This window comes from Poecilia mexicana, unplaced genomic scaffold, assembly GCF_051168715.1.
Source record: "Poecilia mexicana isolate PSO_F unplaced genomic scaffold, ASM5116871v1 scaffold_18, whole genome shotgun sequence".
Lineage (NCBI taxonomy): Eukaryota > Metazoa > Chordata > Actinopteri > Cyprinodontiformes > Poeciliidae > Poecilia > Poecilia mexicana.
Window position 1 is genome coordinate 28,347,070 of NW_028263387.1, and position 23,015 is coordinate 28,370,084.

The 23,015-nt window shown below is 50.1% G+C and overlaps 4 protein-coding genes across 6 annotated transcripts; 1 reads left to right on the forward strand and 3 right to left on the reverse strand.

Moving 5' to 3' along the window:
* Positions 1-624: 624 nt before the first annotated feature.
* LOC106904648 (uncharacterized) lies at positions 625-1,909 on the reverse strand. The gene is made up of 4 exons (XM_088015231.1): positions 1,778-1,909; positions 1,527-1,709; positions 832-986; positions 625-645 (listed from the first exon to the last, which is right to left on the reverse strand). Exons 1-4 carry the CDS (start codon positions 1,884-1,886, stop codon positions 625-627), a joined length of 468 nt encoding a protein of 155 aa, XP_087871357.1. The 5' UTR covers positions 1,887-1,909.
* Positions 1,910-4,860: 2,951 nt separating this feature from the next.
* Positions 4,861-6,787, reverse strand: znhit1 (zinc finger, HIT-type containing 1). Of its 2 annotated transcripts, none has more exons than XM_088015720.1 (6): positions 6,585-6,787; positions 6,056-6,153; positions 5,746-5,821; positions 5,588-5,667; positions 5,336-5,478; positions 4,861-5,240 (listed from the first exon to the last, which is right to left on the reverse strand). In XM_088015720.1, exons 1-6 carry the CDS (start codon positions 6,607-6,609, stop codon positions 5,219-5,221), a joined length of 444 nt encoding a protein of 147 aa, XP_087871846.1. In that variant the 5' UTR covers positions 6,610-6,787; the 3' UTR covers positions 4,861-5,218. The 2 variants fall into 2 exon arrangements, with proteins under 2 accessions (XP_087871846.1, XP_014824556.1); XM_014969070.2 differs by having other exon boundaries at positions 5,309-5,478; positions 6,585-6,783.
* A 1,330-nt stretch (positions 6,788-8,117) lies between these two features.
* Positions 8,118-20,331, reverse strand: plod3 (procollagen-lysine, 2-oxoglutarate 5-dioxygenase 3). Of its 2 annotated transcripts, XM_014969061.2 has the most exons (19): positions 20,112-20,330; positions 18,644-18,735; positions 16,535-16,671; positions 15,848-16,011; positions 15,359-15,471; positions 15,221-15,284; positions 15,019-15,116; positions 14,815-14,916; positions 14,578-14,709; positions 14,389-14,510; positions 14,217-14,321; positions 14,020-14,145; positions 11,091-11,232; positions 10,905-11,018; positions 10,757-10,828; positions 10,559-10,663; positions 10,337-10,483; positions 9,651-9,776; positions 8,118-9,404 (listed from the first exon to the last, which is right to left on the reverse strand). In XM_014969061.2, exons 1-19 carry the CDS (start codon positions 20,191-20,193, stop codon positions 9,249-9,251), a joined length of 2,199 nt encoding a protein of 732 aa, XP_014824547.2. In that variant the 5' UTR covers positions 20,194-20,330; the 3' UTR covers positions 8,118-9,248. The 2 variants fall into 2 exon arrangements, with proteins under 2 accessions (XP_014824547.2, XP_014824545.2); XM_014969059.2 differs by having other exon boundaries at positions 10,905-11,232; positions 20,112-20,331.
* Positions 20,332-20,460: 129 nt separating this feature from the next.
* On the forward strand, positions 20,461-22,894 carry cyb5d1 (cytochrome b5 domain containing 1). The gene is made up of 4 exons (XM_014969069.2): positions 20,461-21,191; positions 21,484-21,560; positions 21,703-21,921; positions 22,055-22,894. The coding sequence occupies exons 1-4, from the start codon at positions 21,068-21,070 to the stop codon at positions 22,283-22,285; spliced, it is 651 nt and encodes a 216-aa protein (XP_014824555.2). The 5' UTR covers positions 20,461-21,067; the 3' UTR covers positions 22,286-22,894.
* The last annotated feature ends 121 nt before the right edge of the window (positions 22,895-23,015 follow it).

Sequence of the window (23,015 nt, forward strand, 5' to 3'; positions counted from 1 at the left end):
ATTATAACATCTGAACCTGAACAAATACATTTATGCCAGATAAGTATATTTTGTTATTATTTTCTTTTCTTGTTTCATTTATCAGCTCATTAATTCATTAGCTAAACTATTTATTGAGCCAATTTATTCATAAATGAATCAGACTTAACTGGCAGAGTTAATAAAAGCGTAACTGAACAGTTTGGTTCTGTTGGGTTCTGAACTGGGCATGAGGTTCTGCTGAACCACCATCTTGGTTCTGGGTTGGTGGAAACCTGACAGCAGTCACATGACCCGGTTCTGGAAGCTAAACTGGAATCACATCCACTAATCGCCGGCGTTTAAACCTTAGTGTATTCTTTACTTTTAGATATTTATTTCTTAAACTTCATCTGAAATTAACAAATTGATATTTAATTAAACTTTATGATCTACATATGATGATCTCTTCAGAACAAAAACATCTGCAGGTTTTCTGTGGCGCAGGGGGCGGGGCTTGAGACGAGGCGGGATTTTAGAGGGGCGGAGCTTCAAACCGGGCGTGGTCCTAAAAGGGGCGGGGCTTCCGTGTGTGACGCTCCAAGTTGTTCAGCCTGATGTGGAGGTAGAAAGAGGAGCAGCAGCTCTCCTATTGGCTGGCTCAGCCTAAGGGGAGGAGCCTGAGACCTGGAGGAGTAAGGAGCAGAGGGACAGCAGAGACACAGAGGGACAGCAGAGACACAGAGGGACAGTGAGACACAGAGGGACAGCAGAGACACAGAGGGACAGCAGAGACACAGAGGGACAGTGAGACACAGAGGGACAGCAGAGACACAGAGGGACAGCAGAGGGACGCCCTGCAGGGGGACAGACCTGTCGTCCTCGTCCAGAGAAGACGGTGGTCAGTCCGCTGCGCTTCTGGACGCGTCTCAGAGGACAACTCTGTCTCCTAGTCAGCTCCAACAGCAGCTCTGGACTGGACAGGGACAGACCTGGACAGAGAGGATCAGAACCAGAACTGCTCCATCAGAACCAGAACCAGAGCCCACTGGCCCCTCTATCTGGGGTTCATCAGGGTCTAAACCAGTGTTTTCCAACGTGGGGGCCGCGGTCCCATGGGGGGCCGCCAGAGGGCGCTGTGGGAGGCTCAGGAAGTTTGAAGATGAGAAAAAAAAAAATAAAAGCAAATCCTATAATTTTTTATCTTGCATTATAGTTTTTGTTTTCTGTTTCTCAATAGTTCTTTAAAGTAAAATATACATTAAAATAATAGATTTAAATGTTTTTTCTGATGCTCATTTCCTAATTGGCTGCCGGTTGTTAGCTGAGCTAGCTAGAAATGGAAAAGTTTCCGACTCTGCTGTAAAAAACAATCTGATTTGATTCATATAAAATATTATAGAGGAGATAAAAATATGATCTGATAATAAAATCAACTCCAAAGATGATAATTATGCTGATTAAATGTAATAATTATTGAATATAAACAGTAAAGTTGCTGTTTGTTTCCATGTGTGGTCAGTGGGGTCAGAGGTCAAAGCTGTTCAGATCACCTGGTCTAAACTCACCTGGGGAGGCGTCAGGCTGCCTGGGGGGGGAGGAGGGGGAGGGAGGGGGCGGGGTCTGGGGGGAGGGAGAGCGGAGGGGGGAGGCAGCGGGGGAGGCGGGGCTTCTGGGGGAGCAGGAGGAGGAGGGGGAGGAGCTTAGCGGGGAGGAGGCGTCGCTCTGGGACTCCAGCCTCCTCAGGCGCTCTGGAAGGAAGGAGACGGAGGTCAGGGCCAGGATGGAGGTTCTGGTTCCGGTCCGGTCCGGTTCTCACCTTTCAGGAACTCGTCCTGGAGCCGCCGGCTGGTGATGGAGAAGAACGGGGGCGGAGCTTCCTCTGAGGAAGAGGAGACGGGCGAGGAAGGGCCTCCCACAGACCTCATGGTGGCGCTGCACACAGAGAAGAAGAAGAAAGAAGGTCGGGTCAGAACCAGCCTGAACCGACCTGCTGGGTTCAGGTTAAAGGTCCAGTAGTAGAGCAGATCAGAACCATCAGAACCAGAGAGCAGGATTTTAAAACGGACAAAAACTTTTTGTTTTTATTACATGTTTGGTTCTGATCACCTGGTTCTGACTGGTTCTGATTAGAACCAGGTCGACCAATCAGATGAGGGGACTCGTTATTAGATGACTTCACTATTTTCAATGATCTCATTCATGACACCAAGCAAAAAAGTCATTTTAAAAATATTCATGATCAGATTTAATAACCGGTTAATTTCTGGGCTTCATGTTAACAGGATGATCATCCAGAACCGGATCATCCAGAACCGGTTCTGAAGAGAAACACTAAATCAGGGAGGAAAACAGAGATGGAAACTAAATGCAGTAAATATTAATGAATTCCTCCTAACAGGAAGTTTGGTGTTCAGGTTCATTAGATATCAGGAGGAGGTTCTTCTACCATCGGATCAGAACCGACCAGAACCAACTGATCCAGACCAGAACACGAGTCCAACATAAAGTCTTCAGAAAATAAGGAGTTACATTAGATTTTATGAGTTTTTATCTTCATAATTAATCAAAAAACAGAGATAACTCCACTGATAGTGGAAGGTTAAAGTTCAAAATCCTGATTACTGGCAGAAAATGAAATCGGATCAGAACCGCAGAGGAAACTGACCCGGAGTCATGAACAGAGACGGGGTGAAAGGGTAAAGGTCAGGAGATCAAACTAACGAAGAGAGAATCAAATTAAAATCTCAGATTATCAGCAGGTCTGAACACGATGAAGGACCGAGTCAGGACCGGTTCTGGTTCTGAATCCGTCTGGGAACCAACTGGTTATAACCAGAGCTTAGCTCTTAATAACCTGTATTTGACTGTTAATAACAGAAACAGGAAACAGAGAAAGTTTACTTCCTGTTCTCCAGGTTTTCAGGGAAGCAACACCATAAAAAGATCATTTCATCAGTTTTTCTGTCAAGTTATTTCTAGAATCATTAAAAAATATCAAAACTGTACAGACGGTTCTGCTGTAACAATATGATTACTGAATACAAAGAGTCCATCTGTCCTCATGGTTCAAAGCAAACCTGAGAGGTTATGATTTATTATCCAACAGAAGAGGATGCACTGAATTAGGAATGCTGTGTCAGTAAACCCTTCCTCTGTAAGCTGCAGCTCTTTATTCAAATCCTACATGTCAAGTTTTCGTCCTGCAGCAGCAAAATCTGGGCCAGGATGCAGAGGAACACAGCAGCTAGATGGCCGCAAAGTTCCAGCAGCTGCTAGCTGCTGTTCCTGTTAGCTAGCTGCTGTTCCTGTTAGCTAGCTGCTGTTCCTGTAGCTGCTGTTTCTGTTAGCTAGCTGCTGTTTTTGTTAGCTAGCTGCTGTTCCTGTTAGCTAGCTGCTGTTCCTGTTAGCTAGCTGCTGTTCCTGTTAGCTAGCTGCTGTTTCTGTTAGCTAGCTGCTGTTTCTGTTAGCTAGCTGCTGTTCCTGTTAGCTAGCTGCTGTTCCTGTTAGCTAGCTGCTGTTTCTGTTAGCTACCTGCGGTTTCTGTTATCTAGCTGCTGTTCCTGTTAGCTAGCTGCTGTTCCTGTTAGCTAGCTGCTGTTCCTGTTAGCTAGCTGCTGTTTCTGTTAGCTAGGCTAGCTGCTGTTCCTGTTATCTAGCTGCTGTTCCTGTTAGCTAGCTGCTGTTCCTGTTAGCTAGCTGCTGTTTCTGTTAGCTAGGCTAGCTGCTGTTCCTGTTAGCTAGCTGCTGCTGGGGTGCTGTGGTGGCGCAGGGGCAAAGCACGACCCACACATGGAGGCCTTAGTCCTCATGCCGATGTCGTAGGTTCGCCTAGCGACATTTGCTTCATGTCTCCCCCCTCTCTGATTGCCCTCCTTCCTGTCTGACTACTTTCAAATAAAGGCCACTAGAGCCAAAAAACCAAACCGCTAGCCACTGTTTCTGTTAGCTTAGCTGTTGCTCCTTCCACCTGGAAGCCATTAGTGCTATTTGCTTCTTGACACTAGAGCAGCTGGATCTCAGGTTCAGGCAGTTTCACTTCAGATCTGAAGTTCTCTAGAACCTGAACCCAGACCTGATGACAGGAGAACCTCAGTTCTGGAGGATAACCAGGTTCCAGGTTCTGGTTCTGGATGGTTCTTCTAGAAACCCGAAGAATTAAATCTGAGTTACGGCTCTGATCCACACCAAGAGAAGCCTGGTTAAACTGGTCAATCAGAAATTTTAGGGTTAAAGGTCACTGAGACGGAGGAGAAGTTCTGAAAGATGTTGGACCTGCAGACTGATCTGGGTCGGAACCAGTCCCACACCAGAGATCCAGAAACCTTTGACCTTCATGACCCGGTCCAGAACCAGAACCAGTCTCTGGGTTGCTGGTTCCACACCAGCCTAACGGGCCTACAGGTGAGCAACGACCAGAACCAGACTGGATCGGATCCGACCTCCAGTTAATCCCAGAGCATAACTGGAACCAGAACCAACCCAGTGCTCCCAGTTGGTACTCACTGACTGGTTGAGAGGCGGCGGCTCCTCACAGCGACGGCGTCCTGCAGCCGGAGAGGCGAGCGGCTGGAGAGAGACTGAGGTGTGTGTGTGAGGTGTGTGTGTGAGGTGTGTGAGCAGTGTGTGTGTGTGTGTGTGTGTGTGAGGTGTGTGTGTGAGCAGTGTGTGTGTGTGAGCAGGTAAAGACCCAGACGAATCTAAAGTCCACTGTAATGATTGACCGGTGTTTATGGTGCGGTTGCCATGGTGACCAGAAAGACGGCAGGACGGCTGGACTTTGAGGACGCTGCGGAGACGTAAACACCTCAGGAGATCTGAACCTGGGAGATGACCTCTGACCTCTGAGTGGCTGGGGGTAAAGGTCAGAGGTCAGTCAGTAGCTGCGGCGCTGACAGGAAGTGCAGGTTTACAGACAGGATGTTTTATTTTGAAGGGTCAGAACTCAACAACATTTATTTCAGTTTCAGAACAAAATGAAATAAAAACATCCAGGAGATCCGGGTCAGTTCTGGTTCTGGTTCCTGCCAACTGGGCCAAACTCAGGTGTCCTCCTGTAGAACCTCAGGGTTCTGGTGGTTCTGATGGGTCTGGTTCTGCTGTGAAGGCAGAGACTGGTCCACACTGAGACGAACCATCAGAACCAACCAGGTTGTCCAGGTTCTGGAGCGTCCTGACCCAGAGAGCAGCGTCTCTGTCCTGCAGAAGCAGTCCAACATGTCCTCTGGTCCGGTCCGGTCCGGTCCGGTCCAAAGCTTCCTCAGAGCGTCCACTTCAGACACCTGCAGAGACAGTGAACAGGTGAGCAGGACAGAGGACACCAGGTGTGCCTCTCTGCAGCGCCCCCTACCGGGTCTCCCTGTGTGTGAGCAGACACCTGCTGCTGCAGTAGCGCCCCCCGCAGGTGGTGCAGGTGTAGTGGGACGGGAAGCCGCAGACGCAGCAGAAGAGACGCGGCGGCAGCGAGGAGGGCGGGGCCGCCGCTGACAGGTAGTTAGGCTCCGCCCTCTCCGACAGGTTCTGCCAATCAGAGAGCAGCATGTAACCATCAGCCAATCAGAAAGCAGCATGTAACCATCAGACAATCAGAAAGCAGCATGTAACCATCAGCCAATCAGAGAGCAGCTACCTCCTCCTCCAGCAGGGTGGTGAAGTTTTTCCTGAAGCGCTGCTTGAAGTGATCGCCCCTCGTCTTCCTCCTCTTCTTCTCTGAGGACACAGAGACACTGAGCTGGACGGACAGGAGGACAGACAAGAAGACAGAGCGTCCATCAGGTGGACACTCACCTGGCTCCTCTGTCTCACTGAAGGCTGGGAGTCGGGCTGTGGGACCAGGGGGGGGCAGGGAGGACAGGGGGTCGTCCTGGAGACAGAGACAGGAAGAGAGAGTGAGGAAGAGCATAATCATCAGCATCTGGATCTGATCTGACCTCTGACCCCTCAGTTTGTCCTGATGATGATGTTACTGATCAGATCCCAGTCTGTTACATCAATAACTGGCCCGGTTCGGTATAAACCGGTTACTGTCCGGTTCTGGAATTCATCAGAACCATTGAAACCCACCAGAACCCCTGCTGGGTCCAGTCCCAGAACCAACCTGGAAGTTGTCTTTCTCCAGAGCCTCCAGCTGCCGGGTCAGCCTCCTCTGCCGGGTCGCCTCATCCAGAACCCTGCGCTGACCCGCCTCGACCCGGGCTGAAACACACAGAACCGTTTACAGACAGAACCGGAACCAGTTCTGGTTCTGGCTGAATTTAGTCTGAAAACATTCTGAAGTTAAACACGTACATGCTGTCGTGAGGGTTTAAAGTTAGACTATTTCAATAAATGTACAGTTTATAAACACTATAAACCAGCCGTGTGGTAGAATAACTAAAAATAATAGTTACGATGTAAATTTAGTTTATATAACCATTAGAATAATTTACTAAACCGCTGTTGAGCTCAAACTGGTGGTTTTCTTAGTGGAGTCCGCAGCGGAGGGGCTGTTTTCAGCTTGAACCCCGCATGAAGGAGACTGCAGCGGGGATCCACGCTGTCCTCCAGCCGGTGGGTCTAACGGACACCTGACTGCAGCTGCAGGGTCACGTTTATCCATTAATCAGGATAAAATGAGCCCAACTCACCTGAGCTTTTCTTCTCCAGCACCATCTTGATTGAACGGCAGCCGCAGGGGTCAAACTAAACGAAACGAGAATGTCCCAGAAACTGTTACTGGCCTCAATGAGGAAAATAAATAAATAAAATCAAAACCTCAATATACTTCAACATTTAAATGAAAACTCTTTCTATCCGAAACATTTACCACCTACAAAGATGACGAAGTTACGTAATTTACGTAGATTTACTAAAATAATTATTGGGTGCGTTTGTAGCTTCTCTGCCGCCCCCTGGTGGTCGATCTGCAGAAAGTCAGAGAATGACCAGATGACGTCACGGCTCAGTCTGCTGGAGTTTACGATTTATTAGATACGATCTGCAGATCGTCATCACCTAGAATCTGTAGTTCTACGTGAAAAAGAGACAAGCGCTACAAACATTTTACACTAAACACAGTTACTGCTTTTTTACAAATAGTTTCTAAAACATGCTGGGCTTATAAATATATTAAATAACTCCATTATTCCCATGGGTGGGCCATATTTACAGCATATGGGGTAAAACTAAAGTTTAAAAGCTTTATGTTGTACAAATCTACAACTCAACCTGGAACCAACATTTAGTTTTATTCCTCACTAATCTTACCAAACATGGAGAGCCAGCATTTAGTTTGTTAGATTAGTTAATTCAGTTGGGTGTTTCACAGGTTTTAGGTCGTTCTTTATGCACGTGGTGGTCACATGGTGTTTTAGCAGTCTACTCAGCCAGTCTGCCAGTCAGTCACTTCACCCACTCAGTCGTCTGCAGGTGAGACAATCAGGTATCTGAACAACACAGACAGGGCTCCTGTGCTTGTTCCACGTTTTACCTGCAACTGTGAAATAAACAAAAACTGCATTTTTGACTTTTGATCTTTTTGGAACTGTGTAAATATTCATTCGTTTCCAAGCTGCTTTTGGCTAGAAGCAGCTTGGAAATCAATAAATATTTGTGTTCGCATCAAAAATACATGTGTGAATGTCATCCTGAGCATTTGTGAATTATGAGACAGTTTTAGCTCCATATACTTTGATCACCTTGAAGTTTAAGTGTTTTTTATTTTTGGTTCTTGAGTTTTTGGACAAATAATCACTACATAATAAGTACATACTGGGAACCAATATGTAGTTTTATACTGTTGCCTTTTTGTCTTTCCTTTGGATGGTTTGCATTTCCTCTCATTCATGTGAAGCACTTTGAACCGTCTTCTTGTTGAAAATGTAAAATTACCTGAAGAAAAATAACTCAGGTACACAAAATACAGACTGTTTTCCTTTTTAATTATATTTAAAAATGTTTCTTTTTATTCCCAGAGAACTACAAAGAAAACACAGAACTTAATTGAATAAAGAAGTCTGATTTTCTGAAACATAAAATCTACAACATCCTCAATATTGTTTTATATTACATTTGGGGATATTTCCAAACTACTCTTGAGTAAAAGTCAGTGGAGGTTTGTGGTCGAATTCACTTTGAAATTAAAATAAATACACAAAACATGATAGATAAAAGATGAGTCCTTTGTGTTGTACTTTCTACTTTCACCACTTTATTTTTTTCACATTTTAAACGTCCAACTTTGACCTGAAAACCAACTTTGTGCCCCGTTTATTCTGTGGTCTGGGCCACGAATGGCCCCCGAACCACAGTTTGGACACCCCGGATCTTAATGGATGGACATGTTAGCAGCTGGACATCTGCTGCTAGCCAGGCTCCTGGACAGACGGACAGAACCAGAACCAGAACTGGAGTTGGACCACTGGGTGGGAGGACCAGAACCGCAGGTCCAGTCTGGATCCATGTGCTGAGCAGAGTGGGGGGAGAGGGGAGGGGGTACCAGAGCACCTGAATCTGGACCAAACTGGACCCGGGTGCTGCTCCAGTCTCCACCAGCAGATCCGGCGGGTCGGTTCTGAAACCAGGAATATTCCAGCACAAAACATGGAGGACAAACTAGAGACGGTTAACTGTCCAGATGAAAGCGACCAATCAGAGCTCAGTTTACTAAAACTTTATTTAGTTCCTTGAAACAAATAACTTAGAGCGGTTTGTTCTGCTTCCTCCAGACAGAACCAGTCCAGAACCTCACAGCTAAACATTTACAACAGTATAAAACCCTCTAGCGTTGCCCCGGTAACCGTAAAATCTAAACATCCCATAAATAATAACAATCGTCCAATCAGAGCCTCAGAGTGCTGACTGGTTAAAATTGGTTGGGTTGAATGGTGATTGGATCCTGGAGCGTCACCATGGTAACATGCTGCAGGTTACTATGGTGACTGAGCGCCCTCTGCTGGACAGAGGGAGCTGCAGTCATGAGTTCAAGTCTTGATGTGCACCTGAACACACACACACACACACACACACACACACACCCACACACACACACACACACACACACACCTGGAGTGTGTTCTTGCATAGACTCAGGTAAGGCAGCATGGTGACCTCTGATTAAATCATTAAAGACTCTTATTGTGAAAAGCCTGGCCGTGATGCGTTCAGGACCAGGAAGTGTGACGTGTTTTTCTGTCCGTTTGATGCTGATGATGCGTTCAGGTTCCTGTCAGAGAACCGTGAACAGTGGAATGGCAGAAACCCGTATGACGTGTTCAGGTCCACAAACACACACTCACACACCCCTGGGGTCATCAGGGGTCGACGAAGGCCACCATGATGTAGCGGGTGCCCTGGGTGGTGGGCAGGCCCTCGTGGTAGTGGGTGAGGCGGCCGGGGTGCATGAAGGACCAGCCCTTCCTGGGAGACTCCACCTTACAGTCGTAGCGCAGGAACCTGCAGCCCCCGCCCTGGAAAACACAGGAGACGGGTCAGGTAGGGGTCAGGTAGAGGTCAGGTAGAGGTCAGGTACGGGTCAGGTAGGGGTCAGGTAGAGGTCAGGTAGAGGTCAGGTAGGGGTCAGGTAGAGGTCAGGTACGGGTCAGGTAGAGGTCAGGTACGGGTCAGGTAGAGGTCAGGTACGGGTCAGGTACGGGTCAGGTAGGGGTCAGGTAGAGGTCAGGTACGGGTCAGGTAGGGGTCAGGTAGGGGCGTACCTGGTAGTCGACGCCCTTCCTGTTCAGGGCGATGTTGATGGTGAAGGTGGACGAGTCGTGATGCGGCCGCAGAGACGGCTGCTCGTCTGGGCGGTACCGGACCACAAAGTTCATGATGGAGTGGGCCTGGGGGGGATTAGCATGCTAGTTAAAGTTTGCACTACAATGGTAGCATTTATGAAGAATTAGTTTTACTTTCAAGCTAACATCAGCGTGCTAATGCAGCTCTTTGTAGCCTTTAGCATGCTAATGAAAATATGGTAACATTTAGCTACAGCAGCAGCTAGCTCGTATCATTTATTATAGCTATATTATGGAAATATATTGATAAAGCTAAGGCTAACATTAGCCTGCAGAGTGGATGTCTATAATAATCCCCTGAAATTGATGAATTTCTTTTCCTTTTGAGGTCCGGTTGGGTTCCTACCTTACTGTAACACCTCCAGGTCCGGTTGGGTTCCTACCTTACTGTAACACCTCCAGGTCCGGTTGGGTTCCTACCTTGGGGTAACACCTCCAGGTCCGGTTGGGTTCCTACCTTACTGTAACTCCTCCAGGTCCGGTTGGGTTCCTACCTTACGGTAACACCTCCAGGTCCGGTTGGGTTCCTACCTTGGGGTAACACCTCCAGGTCCGGTTGGGTTCCTACCTTACTGTAACACCTCCAGGTCCGGTTGGGTTCCTACCTTGGGGTAGTATCCAGGGTAGAGCTTCTCGGTGACGGGGGCGATGTAGTCCTTCAGGAACTTGAGCCACTCCTTCTCAAAGCCGATCTGGTTCATGTGGATGTCCACGGTCGGGACATTCTCGTAGCCGCCGGACAGACGCTCGTCCTGGAGGGACAGAACCAGAACCTGTCAGCCCCCTGAGGAACCTCATGGCGGCTGGCTCTCAGGAAGCGGCGGTACCTTGTGGGAGCCTCCGGACCACTGGCCGTAGTCCTCCATGGTCTCCACCAGATGGTCACACATCTTCTCAGAGAAGGCAGGAAACCAGTAGACATCGGGACAGGGCTGGAGGAAACAACAGAGGTGGTTAGAGACCCAGCTGACGTCAGAACCGCCTGGCTGTGGCCCGCAGGCCCGGTCCAGTTCCCGCTGCAGTACCTGCTCCACCACGCTGCTGTCCTCCTCAAAGATCTTGGAGTAGTTCTCGTGGACGTACTTCTCCCTCCAGTCCTGCACAGACAGAGAGAGACAGACTCAGACCCAGCCATCCCACCAGAACCTGGTGGACCTCCGGTCCGGTTCTGACCAGCGGGTTGTCGAAGATCTGCCACATGTCTGGGTGGAGTCTGGACGTGTTGAAGGTGGTGGACGCCACCAGCCGGCCGAACTCGTCTCGGTTGGAGACGAACATGAAGACGCCCTGAGGACACACGGTGGTGAGTCCAGTGCAGAGGAATCGGATCGGGTTCTGGTACAAAGCCTGCGGGGTTACCTGGTCTCTGATGGTTCTGCAGAACACCATGTCCGGGTCCATTCCTTCGTCCACAAACAGGCTGGCCTGGGACAGTTTGGACCGCAGGACGCTGCCCTTCACCAGGTAGACCTGGGTGATGTAGGGGACGTTCCAGAGCCCGCTGGGGACAGAGACCGGGTCAGAGAGAGCAGAACCGGTCCGAACAGAACCGGTCCGAACACAGAGACCGGGTCAGAGAAAGCAGAACCGGTCCGAACACAGAGACCGGGTCAGAGAGAGCAGAACCGGTCCGAACAGAACCGGTCCGAACACAGAGACCGGGTCAGAGAGAGCAGAACCGGTCCGAACAGAACCGGTCCGAACACAGAGACCGGGTCAGAGAAAGCAGAACCGGTCCGAACACAGAGACCGGGTCAGAGAGAGCAGCACCGGTCCGACCAGAGACCGGGTCAGAGAAAGCAGAACCGGTCCGAACAGAACCGGTCCAAACAGAGACTGGGTCAGAGAGAGCAGAACCGGTCTGAAAAGAACCGGTCCGACCAGAGACCGGGTCAGAGAAAGCAGAACCGGTCCGAACAGAACCGGTCCAAACAGAGACTGGGTCAGAGAGAGCAGAACCGGTCTGAAAAGAACCGGTCCGACCAGAGACCGGGTCAGAGAAAGCAGAACCGGTCCGAACAGAACCGGTCCAAACAGAGACTGGGTCAGAGAGAGCAGAACCGGTCTGAAAAGAACCGGTCCGACCAGAGACCGGGTCAGAGAAAGCAGAACCGGTCCGAACAGAACCGGTCCGAACAGAGACCGGGTCAGAGAAAGCAGAACCGGTCCGAACACAGAGACCGGGTCAGAGAGAGCAGAACCGGTCCGAAAAGAACCGGTCCGACCAGAGACCGGGTCAGAGAAAACAGAACCGGTCCAAACACAGAGACCGGGTCAGAGAGAGCAGAACCGGTCCGAACAGAACCGGTCCAAACACAGAGACCGGGTCAGAGAGAGCAGCACCGGTCCGAACAGAACCGGTCCAAACACAGAGACCGGGTCAGAGAGAGCAGAACCGGTCCGAACACAGAGACTGGGTCAGAGAGAGCAGAACCGGTCCGAACAGAACCGGTCCGAACACAGAGACCGGGTCAGAGAGAGCAGAACCGGTCCGAACAGAACCGGTCCAAACAGAGACCGGGTCAGAGAGAGCAGAACCGGTCCGAACAGAACCGGTCTGAACACAGAGACCGGGTCAGAGAGAGCAGAACCGGTCCGACCAGAGACCGGGTCAGAGAAAGCAGAACCGGTCCGAACACAGAGACCGGGTCAGAGAGAGCAGAACCGGTCCGAACAGAACCGGTCCAAACAGAGACTGGGTCAGAGAGAGCAGCACCGGTCTGAAAAGAACCGGTCCGACCAGAGACCGGGTCAGAGAAAGCAGAACCGGTCCGAACAGAACCGGTCCAAACAGAGACCGGGTCAGAGAAAGCAGAACCGGTCCGAAAAGAACCGGTCCGACCAGAGACCGGGTCAGAGAAAACAGAACCGGTCCAAACACAGAGACCGGGTCAGAGAGAGCAGAACCGGTCCGAACAGAACCGGTCCAAACACAGAGACCGGGTCAGAGAGAGCAGCACCGGTCCGAACAGAACCGGTCCAAACACAGAGACCGGGTCAGAGAGAGCAGAACCGGTCCGAACACAGAGACTGGGTCAGAGAGAGCAGAACCGGTCCGAACAGAACCGGTCCGAACACAGAAACCGGGTCAGAGAGAGCAGAACCGGTCCGAACAGAGACCGGGTCAGAGAGAGCAGAACCGGTCCGAACAGAACCGGTCCAAACAGAGACCGGGTTAGAGAGAGCAGAACCGGTCCGAACAGAACCGGTCCAAACAGAGACTGGGTCAGAGAGAGCAGCACCGGTCCGACCAGAGACCGGGTCAGAGAAAGCAGAACCGGTCCGAACAGAGACTGGGTCAGAGAGAGCAGAACCGGTCTGAAAAGAACCGGTCCGACCAGAGACCGGGTCAGAGAAAGCAGAACCGGTCCGAACAGAACCGGTCCAAACAGAGACCGGGTCAGAGAAAGCAGAACCGGTCCGAAAAGAACCGGTCCGACCAGAGACCGGGTCAGAGAAAACAGAACCGGTCCAAACACAGAGACCGGGTCAGAGAGAGCAGAACCGGTCCGAACAGAACCGGTCCAAACACAGAGACCGGGTCAGAGAGAGCAGCACCGGTCCGAACAGAACCGGTCCAAACACAGAGACCGGGTCAGAGAGAGCAGAACCGGTCCGAACACAGAGACTGGGTCAGAGAGAGCAGAACCGGTCCGAACAGAACCGGTCCGAACACAGAAACCGGGTCAGAGAGAGCAGAACCGGTCCGAACAGAGACCGGGTCAGAGAGAGCAGAACCGGTCCGAACAGAACCGGTCCAAACAGAGACCGGGTTAGAGAGAGCAGAACCGGTCCGAACAGAACCGGTCCGAACAGAGACCGGGTCAGAGAGAGCAGAACCGGTCCGAACACAGAGACTGGGTCAGAGAGAGCAGAACCGGTCCGAACAGAACCGGTCCGAACACAGAGACTGGGTCAGAGAGAGCAGAACCGGTCCGAACAGAACCGGTCCAAACAGAGACCAGGTCAGAGAGAGCAGAACCGGTCCGAACAGAACCGGTCCAAACAGAGACCAGGTCAGAGAGAGCAGAACCGGTCCGAACAGAGACCGGGTCAGAGAGAGCAGAACCGGTCCGAACACAGAGACCGGGTCAGAGAGAGCAGAACCGGTCCGAACACAGGTTAGACCTGACATCACTTCCTGTCCAGTATCATCAGCTGCAGAAGCCTCGCCCACTCTGGTTCTGACAGGACCATCAGAACCTGACCGTATGATCCAGACCTGCTGACCAGAACCTCCCAGAGGTGAGGTCCGGTCCGTTACCGTGGCGACAGCAGCAGGACTTACACCCTCTTGCCCTGGACGATCTCGATGTAATCCTCGGAGCGCGAGTAGAACCCGTCCGGACTCAGAGCGCCCCAGAAGTTACTCCACAGTTTGCCGTGTTTGGACAGCATGGGGGCGATGACGGACCTGGAGCAGAACACGGAGGCCCGGTTAGAGCGGCCCGGACCCAGACAGAACCGGGCCGGACCAGAACCTACTTGTTCTCCTCTATGAGGATCCGGAGCGTGTCCGGGTTGGTCAGCGCCACGTCCGAGTCGATGCTGAAGAAGTAATCACAGCCCGGGTTCTTCTGGCACGCCTCGCTGCACACACAGGGGGGGTTAGAGCCGCCCAGAATCAGAACCAGTCCGGACTCGGTTCTGGACTCACATCGCCATGGTTCTGGCCTTCTCCTCTGGCAGGTTCTCCTCGGGTCCGACCAGCACCGCGTCCGGGAACAGAACCCTGTGGCGCTCCCAGAACCGCTGGATGTGTTGTTCATGGTACACCACCTGCAGGACAGGATGGGTCAGAACCAGAACCAGAACCGGGTCCGGAGCCGGGTCCAGTGGGTCGTACGTTGTTGTGGATGAAGAGGCGGATCCGAGTTTTAGGGTAGTTCATGGTGGCCAGACGCTCCAGGAACTCGTCCATGAAGGGAGTCGGATGTTCGATGAAGACGGAGAGGAAGACCAGAGGGAGGTCTTCCTCCTGGAGGGAGGGGGGGAGAGGTAGGGGGGAGAGAGAGAGGTGGGGGGGAGACATACCGGTCAGACTGGCTCTCATCCCCCCATAGCCCCTCCCCCCGCCCCTTACCTGGCGGTCGCCTAGCAACAGCAGGTCGTCGTCGCAGCCTCCACAGCCGTGTTCGTAGGTCCAGGCCGTTGGGACGTAGTTTCCCAGGTAGTTGAGCTGCAGCTGAGGACGGAGACAGGTGTTGCTATGGCAACTGAACGTACACCAGCTGCACTTCCTGTTGCTGTCACATGGGGCGAGCGGAGGCCTCTGATTGGCCGTTACCTTGGTGGGTCCGTTGCCGTGGATGACCACAGGAAGCGTGTCGTAGGCCACGTTCCTCACTCTGACCTTTGACCTCTCAAACTTCAGGACAACCTCGTCTGGAGAGAGAACCGGGTCAGAACCAGGTTCCAGGCCCGATGACTCTCCACCAGAACCACTGAGGTCCAGTCTGGATGGGCCCAGAACCGGTCCAGAGACTCACCGATGGCTCCATTGAGGTTCTGGAAGATTCTGGATCGGTGGTCCAGAGTCATGTTGAACCGGGTCTGAAACACAGCACAACATCAGTCGGGTTCTGTCCGGCCGCTCCCGCCTCCCGACCCGGTTCTGACCCGGTTACCCTCTGCTTCTGGTCCAGGTAGATCCGGGTGTAGAACAGCTGGTCATCATCGTTGTCCCTGAACTTCCACTGCTGGACGATGGCAGCCAGGTCCGAGGAGAACCCGATGAAACCTGGACAGAACCGCAGGTCAGTGGACCGGGTCCAGAACCACAGAACCGCAGATCAGTGGACCAGAACCAGAACCACAGAACCGCAGGTCAGTGGACCGGGACCAGAACCACAGAACCACAGAACCGCAGGTCAGTGGACCAGAACCAGAACCACAGAACCGCAGGTCAGTGGACCAGAACCAGAACCACAGAACCGCAGGTCAGTGGACCGGGACCAGAACCACAGAACCGCAGGTCAGTGGACCGGGTCCAGAACTAGAATCACAGGTCAATGGACCGGGACCAGAACCAGAACCACAGGTCAGTGGACCGGGACCAGAACCAGAACCACAGGTCAGTGGACCGGGACCAGAACCACAGGACAGAAGAACCTCACCTCCAGAGTTCAGGTAGCGCTTCCCAGAATGCACCTGGGGGTACTTGGAGGCCAGGCGCTGGTCGGGCCAGCAGAACCCCTCAGCAGAGAAAACGACCCGGTGACCCAGAGAGGAGAACCGGGTCAGAAGCTCATCTGGACCGGCTGCCAGGATCACATCGTAGCTGCAGAGACGGAGCAGAGGCCCGGTTAGGAGGTCCGGTTAGACAGAACCGACTCCATCCATATATTAGGGTTATAATTAAACTAATTAAATATAATTATTTGTCTCTCAATAAATGTAAAATATTTTTGTATTTAACGAGTCGCTGCCATCCCATAATGCCTCTGGCTACAGGCTCAGGGTGGTTGCCATGGCGACCCCAGTCTCAGCTCTTCTGATGCCCGCAGCATGATGCTGCCACCGCCGTGTTCCACAGTGAGAATGATCAGAGCATTAAGCCCCACCCCCTGTTATCAATAAATAACAAACATGATGATGTCAAACTGATCCCAGAAACCTCAACAGGAAATGATGCTCTGCTCTCTGATTGGCTGCTGTGGCTGCAGTGGGCGGGGCCAAGCCTCAGGATGAGTCAGGAAATAAAAGATATTTCTGCTCTTTATGATAATCTGACCTGATCAGAGCTTCAGGCGGAGCTCCGCCCCCTGCACAGAGAGGGAGAGGAAGAGCACGATGAAGGCTACCTGTCCACGAACATGACGACCAGCTGCTGGTCCTCCGAGTGCTTCAGCAGCTCCTCCTTCAGCCACCTGACCTTCTGACCTCCGCCCACCGTCCGGGCCACGTCTCCGCCCTTCCACTCCTCCCCCAGACCCAGCACCTGCCAGAGGTCAGAGGTCAACCAACCAAATCTGATTTGTGTGGCACATTTCAGCAGCAAGGCATTTCAAAGAACTTTATGTAGTTAATTTTACTTCTTTTATTTTTCTGATGAACCTTCTGAAAACTCCGTTTTGTTGAATTTACATGTTTGTCGCCTTTGCACTGCAGTTGGTTATTTCTGTTTTATACTGTTTTTATGTTTGGATCCTAATGTGGCCCCAAACCCATCCTCATTATCTATGTATATTTGTTTTTTCTTGGTTTTTGAGTTGTATTTTATTTTGGTGGAGAAGCTTTTATTTTCTTGCTTCCTGTTTCTGTGTCACATCCTGTGTTCCCGCTGCCCGAGCTGCTGTGGGTAGAGGTAATCCCACAGAGCCATCTTCTGTTTAAACATTAAAATATTCAAAATGTAAAGAAGTATGCTGCTCAACTCATAAGTTGTAAATAGTTGTTTACCTTTTTGATGTTTAGCACAAAACTGTTCTGGGTATTTAATTCCCACGTTGGTGACAGTGTTCCAGTTTACTGAGCCAACATGGTTATTTTCTTTGTCCTTTGGTTGGTTAAGGTCTGTGTGGGGAAGCTGCAGCCAGGAGCTGCTGCTGAACATGTTTTTGTTTTAAACAGAAATAAATCAACACAAATCCTGATTCCTTCGTGACGTGATCCATTCTACAACTGTTACATTTACCGTATTTTCCGCACTATAAGTCTCACCTAAAAACCTTCAATTTCCTCCAAAGCCGACAGGGCGCCTTATAATCCAGTCCTTATATTTGGACCAATATTGAGCCACAACAAGTCTAACAACTACGGTAAGCAGCCGCCGACTTCATTTTCGCCCGTAGAAGAAGAAGCACGCAGTGCATGCTGGGATAGTTGTCAGAACGCTGGTTTGTTAATAAAGTTTGCTGACCCATCTACCTACTGACCTGATAATCAGGTCGTCTGCAGGTCAGTTAGCACCACGTTCTCCACCAACATGCTGTGTGCGCAGTGGCGCAACTGCACATTATTCAGGTGGATGCGAAAACATAAATCCCCCCCCCCGAGGGAAGGAACTTCAGGGTGAAGGACCGACGCTCAACCCCCCCCCCCCACCCCCCACCCCCCGAAGCAACGCTACGTGGAGTGTAAAACTCGCTACATTTACCTCGTTATGTGCGAGAGGTGAAGGAGCGTGAGGCGCTGAACTGTATGGGAAAACATAATCGGCGCGTCGCCCCCTCCAGACGGGGTTTTGGCGCCCCCTCTGGTGCTGCGCCCCTATGCGTTGCATACGCTGCATACCCACTTTTTGCGCCTCTGTGTGCGCAAACGGAGGAGGGTGGCCATCGTCCGGCCACGCCCGGCTCAGGAAGGCTCTCCTCGCCGACCGGAGTCGGACCGTTTTGTTGACATTCCCTTTAGTGCAGCTCCATCTAGTGGATGCATAACGTAACTCCAGCCTCTACAGTAGCATCTATTCTATGCGCCTTATAGTGCGGAAAATACGGTACATCATAAAAACACAAGAACACAGAGCCATGCAACATAGAAGCAACAATCAAAACACATTAAGACGTTAAATTCATAATTGATTACGTTTCAAATCAACTCTAACCAGGTGGGTTTTAGTTGAGATTTAAAGCCTCTCAGTGTTTCAGCTGCTTTACAGTTTTCTGGAAGTTTGTTCCAAATCTGTGGTGCATAGAAACTGAATGCTGCTTCTCCTCGTTTGGTTCTGGTTCTGGATGCAGAGCAGAACCAGAACCAGAAGATCTGAGGGGTCTAGACGGTTGGTACAGCAATAACAGATCTTTAATGTATTGTGGTGCTAAACCGTTCAGTGATTTATAAACTAACAGTATTTTAAAGTCTATCCTCTGAGCTACAGGGAGCCAGTGTAGGGACTTTAAAACTGGTGTTAGGTCAGAGGTCAGCAGGGGTTAGCCGGCCCAGACCCAGAGTTCTGGTTCTGGTCTCACCTTCAGGCTGTAGTTGAACTGCGCCGCCGTCTTCACGAAGCGCCTGAAGCCGTCCGTCTCCTCCGTTGCCGCGGTAATGACCAGCAGATTTTCTACACCAGAGACAAACAAAGAGTCAGTCTAGATGCTGCAGATCTAGAGCTGATCCTCCGCTCTGATTGGCTGCTGGAGCTGATCCTCTATTCTCATTGGCTGCTGGAGGCCCCGCCCACACCTGGAGCTGATCCCTGACCTTCTGCTCAGACTTTTCACATTTGTCACATGACCTCTGACCTGAACATCTGGCTGGACAATCAAAGAGGAGGAACTTATATCAGCGTTTCATATCGGTCAGTATTGATAGTTATTGATCAGTCCAACCACCACCATGTCTCCAGTAGGGACAGTGTGTTAGGAGGCGACACATCTGAGGATTCAGGATCAGACTCAGGAAACTCAGGGGTATGAATACTTCTGAACTTCAGGAACGGCTCAACTTCCTCCTGCAGGTGTCAGCAGAGCCTCCAGGGAGGAAGAGGAGGAAGAGGAAGGTGAATAAAACCTGCTGGTTGTCCTGCAGCTCCGGTTCCTCTGCTCTGAATGTCTGAAACCAGAAACCTGCAGAGGAAGAGGAGGAGGAGGAGGAGGAAGGCTGATCTGACCCAGAATCAGCTCCTCTACTGTCCTCCAGGTCGGATGGGAACCAGTAGAACCAGAACCAGAACCAGAACCAGAACCAGACGGACCCCTGCTCAGCAGCTGGGCATCAATAACTCATGCAGTTCTATTTCTGCTCCTGGGTTCATTCACCTGGATGATGATGATAATAATAATAATAATAATAATAATAATAATAATAATAATAATCTGTTAAAAAATCAAAACATGATTCACTTCAGAAGAAGAGACCGATTGAAAACCACAGAAGAAGAAACATTTCATCTCTGAATCGTCCACGTTTATGGTTGCCATGGTAACAGTCTGCACCAATAATCCATTTTATCAATCATCAATGCAATATTTAACTGAACTGTTAAAGATCTTTATAACAGTTTTAGTGATGAAGTTTTAAACACCCAGAAGTTCCGGACTGATTTGAAGCAAATGAAAATTAATGTAATAAATTTAAATTAAATACTAAATAGACCAGCAGTGTTAACTGGCTGCATGTGAACCAGGACGGTTCTGAAAAGGTCCAGAATGGTTCTGAAGAACCGTGATTCATCCTAAAACCAGAACTTTCCAGGTTCTACATCCTGATCATAAAATGTCTCCATTTTTATTCAGTTCTGAATAAATCCTTTACTTAACGTGTTTTCCCCTCACATTCCTGCTGATTTAACAGTTTAGCTCTGATTTATTAATAATATTCTCATTTTTGACAGTTTCACCCGGAGTTTATCTTTTCCATCCAGACTGTGGCTCCGGAGCTCCAGCGGCTCACCGTTCTCCTGCTGGCCGACTCGAGGAGCCTGCGGGGCGGCCTTACCTGGCGAGAGCTTCCGCTGTTCGGCCCACGCGGAGCTGAGGAAGCAGACAGCAGTGAGCCAAAGAAGCCGATAGGACGCCATGTTTTCCGCTTTGTGACCCGGTTAGAACCCGCTCGGTTCGGCAGAACAGAACCGTTAGTTTATCCGCTTCTTCTCTCACTCCTTCAGCTGCCTATGGTCCAAATATCGCGATGCCTCAGCAACGAGATGTCCCAACATCAACACAGACCGCAGTGGAAAGCAGTTCTCAGGATTCAGCCAATCAGCAGCCCAGAATGGTTGAGTGACATGGAGCTGCGCCAATCAGCGGCCGACAGATGGAATCGGTGGGAGAGAGGCGTTTTGTTCAGATTTGTCCAACTGGAGAAACTTCGTGAAAAAGATCTGAATCTGTGCCACGTGTGTGACATTCCACGGAAAGAGAGACACGGAGAGAGGGGATTAAAATGAGACCGTAAAACACCGGTACATAGAGCAACATCGATCGATTATTATTCATAATGTATATTTCTCTTTGAGATGATTCTGGCTTACAGTTAATGAAAAACCAGAAATCAGTTTATCAGAAATACCTCTTGAAATTAATGAACTTTGAAATAGATTTTATAAATAAAACAAAGAAGTGAGAGGAGAAACAGGCATCATTATGTACAAAAACTAATAATTTTGAATTAATACGAATTGCAACAACATTTAATTTCCCTTTGGGATCAATGGCATATTCTTTAATTTTGGTGGGTTCCGATGTTTCACTACAACTCCCATCAGCCCCCTCGGTTTGCAGCCAGGAAGGTAAACAAACCAAGTAGTAACCTCCGCACCTCCTGTTGTCATGGCAACGCAACTACCGACAGACCTGCAGAAAGCGAAAACTTCTTCCTGACAGTGTAACTGAGCCCGAACTCCCCATTTTATCCCAGTTTATCCGTGTTTGGTCCGGTTTGAGCCGGTACAGATGAAGAAGCGGCCCCGGTACTTCACCCCCGCGGAGGTGGCCTCTCACTTCACGTCGGGCGACCTGTGGGTGTCCTTCCTGGGCAAAGTGTGTGACCTGACCCCGCTGATGAAGCAGCACTCAGGTGAGTTCCGGCTGCAGGTGTTGGATGGGGGTTCTGGTTGAAACCTCTCTCCATGTGGTTGAATTAATAATTCTGTTTTATTTATATTTCTGCTCCTGTGGTGTACGGATACATTTATTCTTCTTAAAGGAATCCATAACATAAATTTGTTGTTGACATGTCAGCAGATGGAATATATTGTAATTATGAGGAGGTATGATGTTGATATATTTAGTTTTGTCGACCATCTGACCCATGGACCTCGGCTGACCTTGGTTACCTTGGATGACCTTGGCGGTGTTCCTCTCTGCAGGTGACGTGCTGCTGCTGCCCATCATGGAGTGTGCTGGGAAGGACATCAGCAGCTGGTTCGACCCAAAGACCAGAGACGTGAGTTTTAATCTGTCCAGCCCCTTTACTCTGATACCTTCAGTGAAACCAGCTGAAGTCGCTGGTTTAGCTTCCATCATGGATGTATTTCAGCAGTGACCTTTGACCCTCCTGGGAGCTGAGCTGTTCCTGGTTTTTCCAGATCCTGAGGTTTGTGGACCCTGTGACGTGCTGCGAGCGGTACTACACCCCCAGGGGGCGCTTCGTGCACACGCCGCCCAGCGGGCCACGCTCCGACTGGAACACGGACCTGGGCCAGCCCTGGTGGAAGGACCGCCGCTACGAGGTGGGGCTGCTGTCAGCCAAGACGCGCTGGATCCGCGTCGTCAACACGCTGACGTCACAGGAGCAGCTGCTGGAGGTGAGAGAGGCCTGGTGCACTATGGGTAACGGAGTCTGTCCTGTGAAGCTCACTGTGCATTCTGGGTAACGTAGTGAAGCTCACAGTGCATTCTGGGTAACGTAGTGAAGCTCAGGCGGCCTGCCCTCCTCAGGTGTGCTCGGAGGAGACCCTGGAGGAGATCCTGCAGCGCTACCTGCACCACAACGCCCACGCCAACAGCTACACCTGGAAGTACCACGGAGTCGTCCTGGACATGCAGAAGACGCTGAGCGACAACGGCGTCACGGACGACGACCTGGAGCTGGAGCAGCTCAGGATGGACCGCGACCTCTTCGTCCCCGCCATCCTGCTCTACTTCAACGACGACCTCACCGAGGGGTGACGTCATCGCTGTGACATCACATTAAACCTGCTGACAGGTCCTGTGATCTGAACCTGAATGCCTCCAGGCAGATTTTAATCTGGCCCCAGACCAGCGTGTTCACACCAGATGCTGCATCACGCCTCACACCGTTAGCTTCCTGCTACTGTTAGCATCCTGCTACCGTTAGCATCATCTATGATTAGCTAACATCACAGCGTTAATGTTAGCCTAATGCACTGCAAAAACACAAAATGAAAAGCTTTTGCAAATATCTCAGTACACTTAGAATAAAACAAAACTAACTTATAAATAACCTCCATTTTTTCACTGATAAGAGTTTTCTAAGTTATAAGTGAAATAATTAAAGAATAACTGACTTAAAATCAATTACATCTACTGAAGACTTACTTGGAAGTTAGTTTTGTCGTATTTCAAATGTACTCAGATATTCACACTAAACTCAACACTTGGTAAGATTTTGTGTTTTTGCAGTGCAGGAACAACGAACTAACAAAATGCTTTAATCAGCATTTTGAGACAGAGTGGAGATAAAATGTGACAATTTCTGTGGAGGCAACATCAGCAGACAAACACTGATATTAAACAAGTTTAATATCTTTTTAAAAATGTAACCAGATGTGTAAAACCTGAAATCACTACAAAGTAAAACCCAAAACCTTTAGACATGTAAATCAACAGCTGTAAAAAACACAAATAATTAGTGAACTTCAATAAATTCACATTAGCA

Bases quoted from the DNA above. Each gene is read 5' to 3' on its own strand.
- LOC106904648 (XM_088015231.1), bottom strand. From the start codon at position 1,886: ATGAGGTCTGTGGGAGGCCCTTCCTCGCCCGTCTCCTCTTCCTCAGAG. The intron at 1,710-1,777 runs GTGAGAACCGGA...CCTTCCTTCCAG, and splicing joins CCAGGACGAGTTCCTGAAAG to AGCGCCTGAGGAGGCTGGAG. The intron at 987-1,526 runs GTGAGTTTAGAC...GGTTCTGGTTCT, and splicing joins GCAGCCTGACGCCTCCCCAG to GATGGAGCAGTTCTGGTTCT.
- cyb5d1 (XM_014969069.2), top strand. From the start codon at position 21,068: ATGAAGAAGCGGCCCCGGTACTTCACCCCCGCGGAGGTGGCCTCTCAC. The intron at 21,192-21,483 runs GTGAGTTCCGGC...TCCTCTCTGCAG, and splicing joins GCTGATGAAGCAGCACTCAG to GTGACGTGCTGCTGCTGCCC. The intron at 21,561-21,702 runs GTGAGTTTTAAT...TGGTTTTTCCAG, and splicing joins TCGACCCAAAGACCAGAGAC to ATCCTGAGGTTTGTGGACCC.
- znhit1 (XM_014969070.2), bottom strand. From the start codon at position 6,609: ATGGTGCTGGAGAAGAAAAGCTCAG. The intron at 5,822-6,055 runs GTTGGTTCTGGG...CTCTGTCTCCAG, and splicing joins TGGAGAAAGACAACTTCCAG to GACGACCCCCTGTCCTCCCT. The intron at 5,241-5,308 runs GTAGGGGGCGCT...CTGTCTCTGCAG, and splicing joins CTCACACACAGGGAGACCCG to GTGTCTGAAGTGGACGCTCT.
- plod3 (XM_014969059.2), bottom strand. From the start codon at position 20,193: ATGGCGTCCTATCGGCTTCTTTGGCTCACTGCTGTCTGCTTCCTCAGC. The intron at 14,146-14,216 runs GTAGGTTCTGGT...GTTCTGCTCCAG, and splicing joins ATCCTCATAGAGGAGAACAA to GTCCGTCATCGCCCCCATGC. The intron at 10,664-10,756 runs GTACTGCAGCGG...TGTTTCCTCCAG, and splicing joins ACAGCAGCGTGGTGGAGCAG to CCCTGTCCCGATGTCTACTG.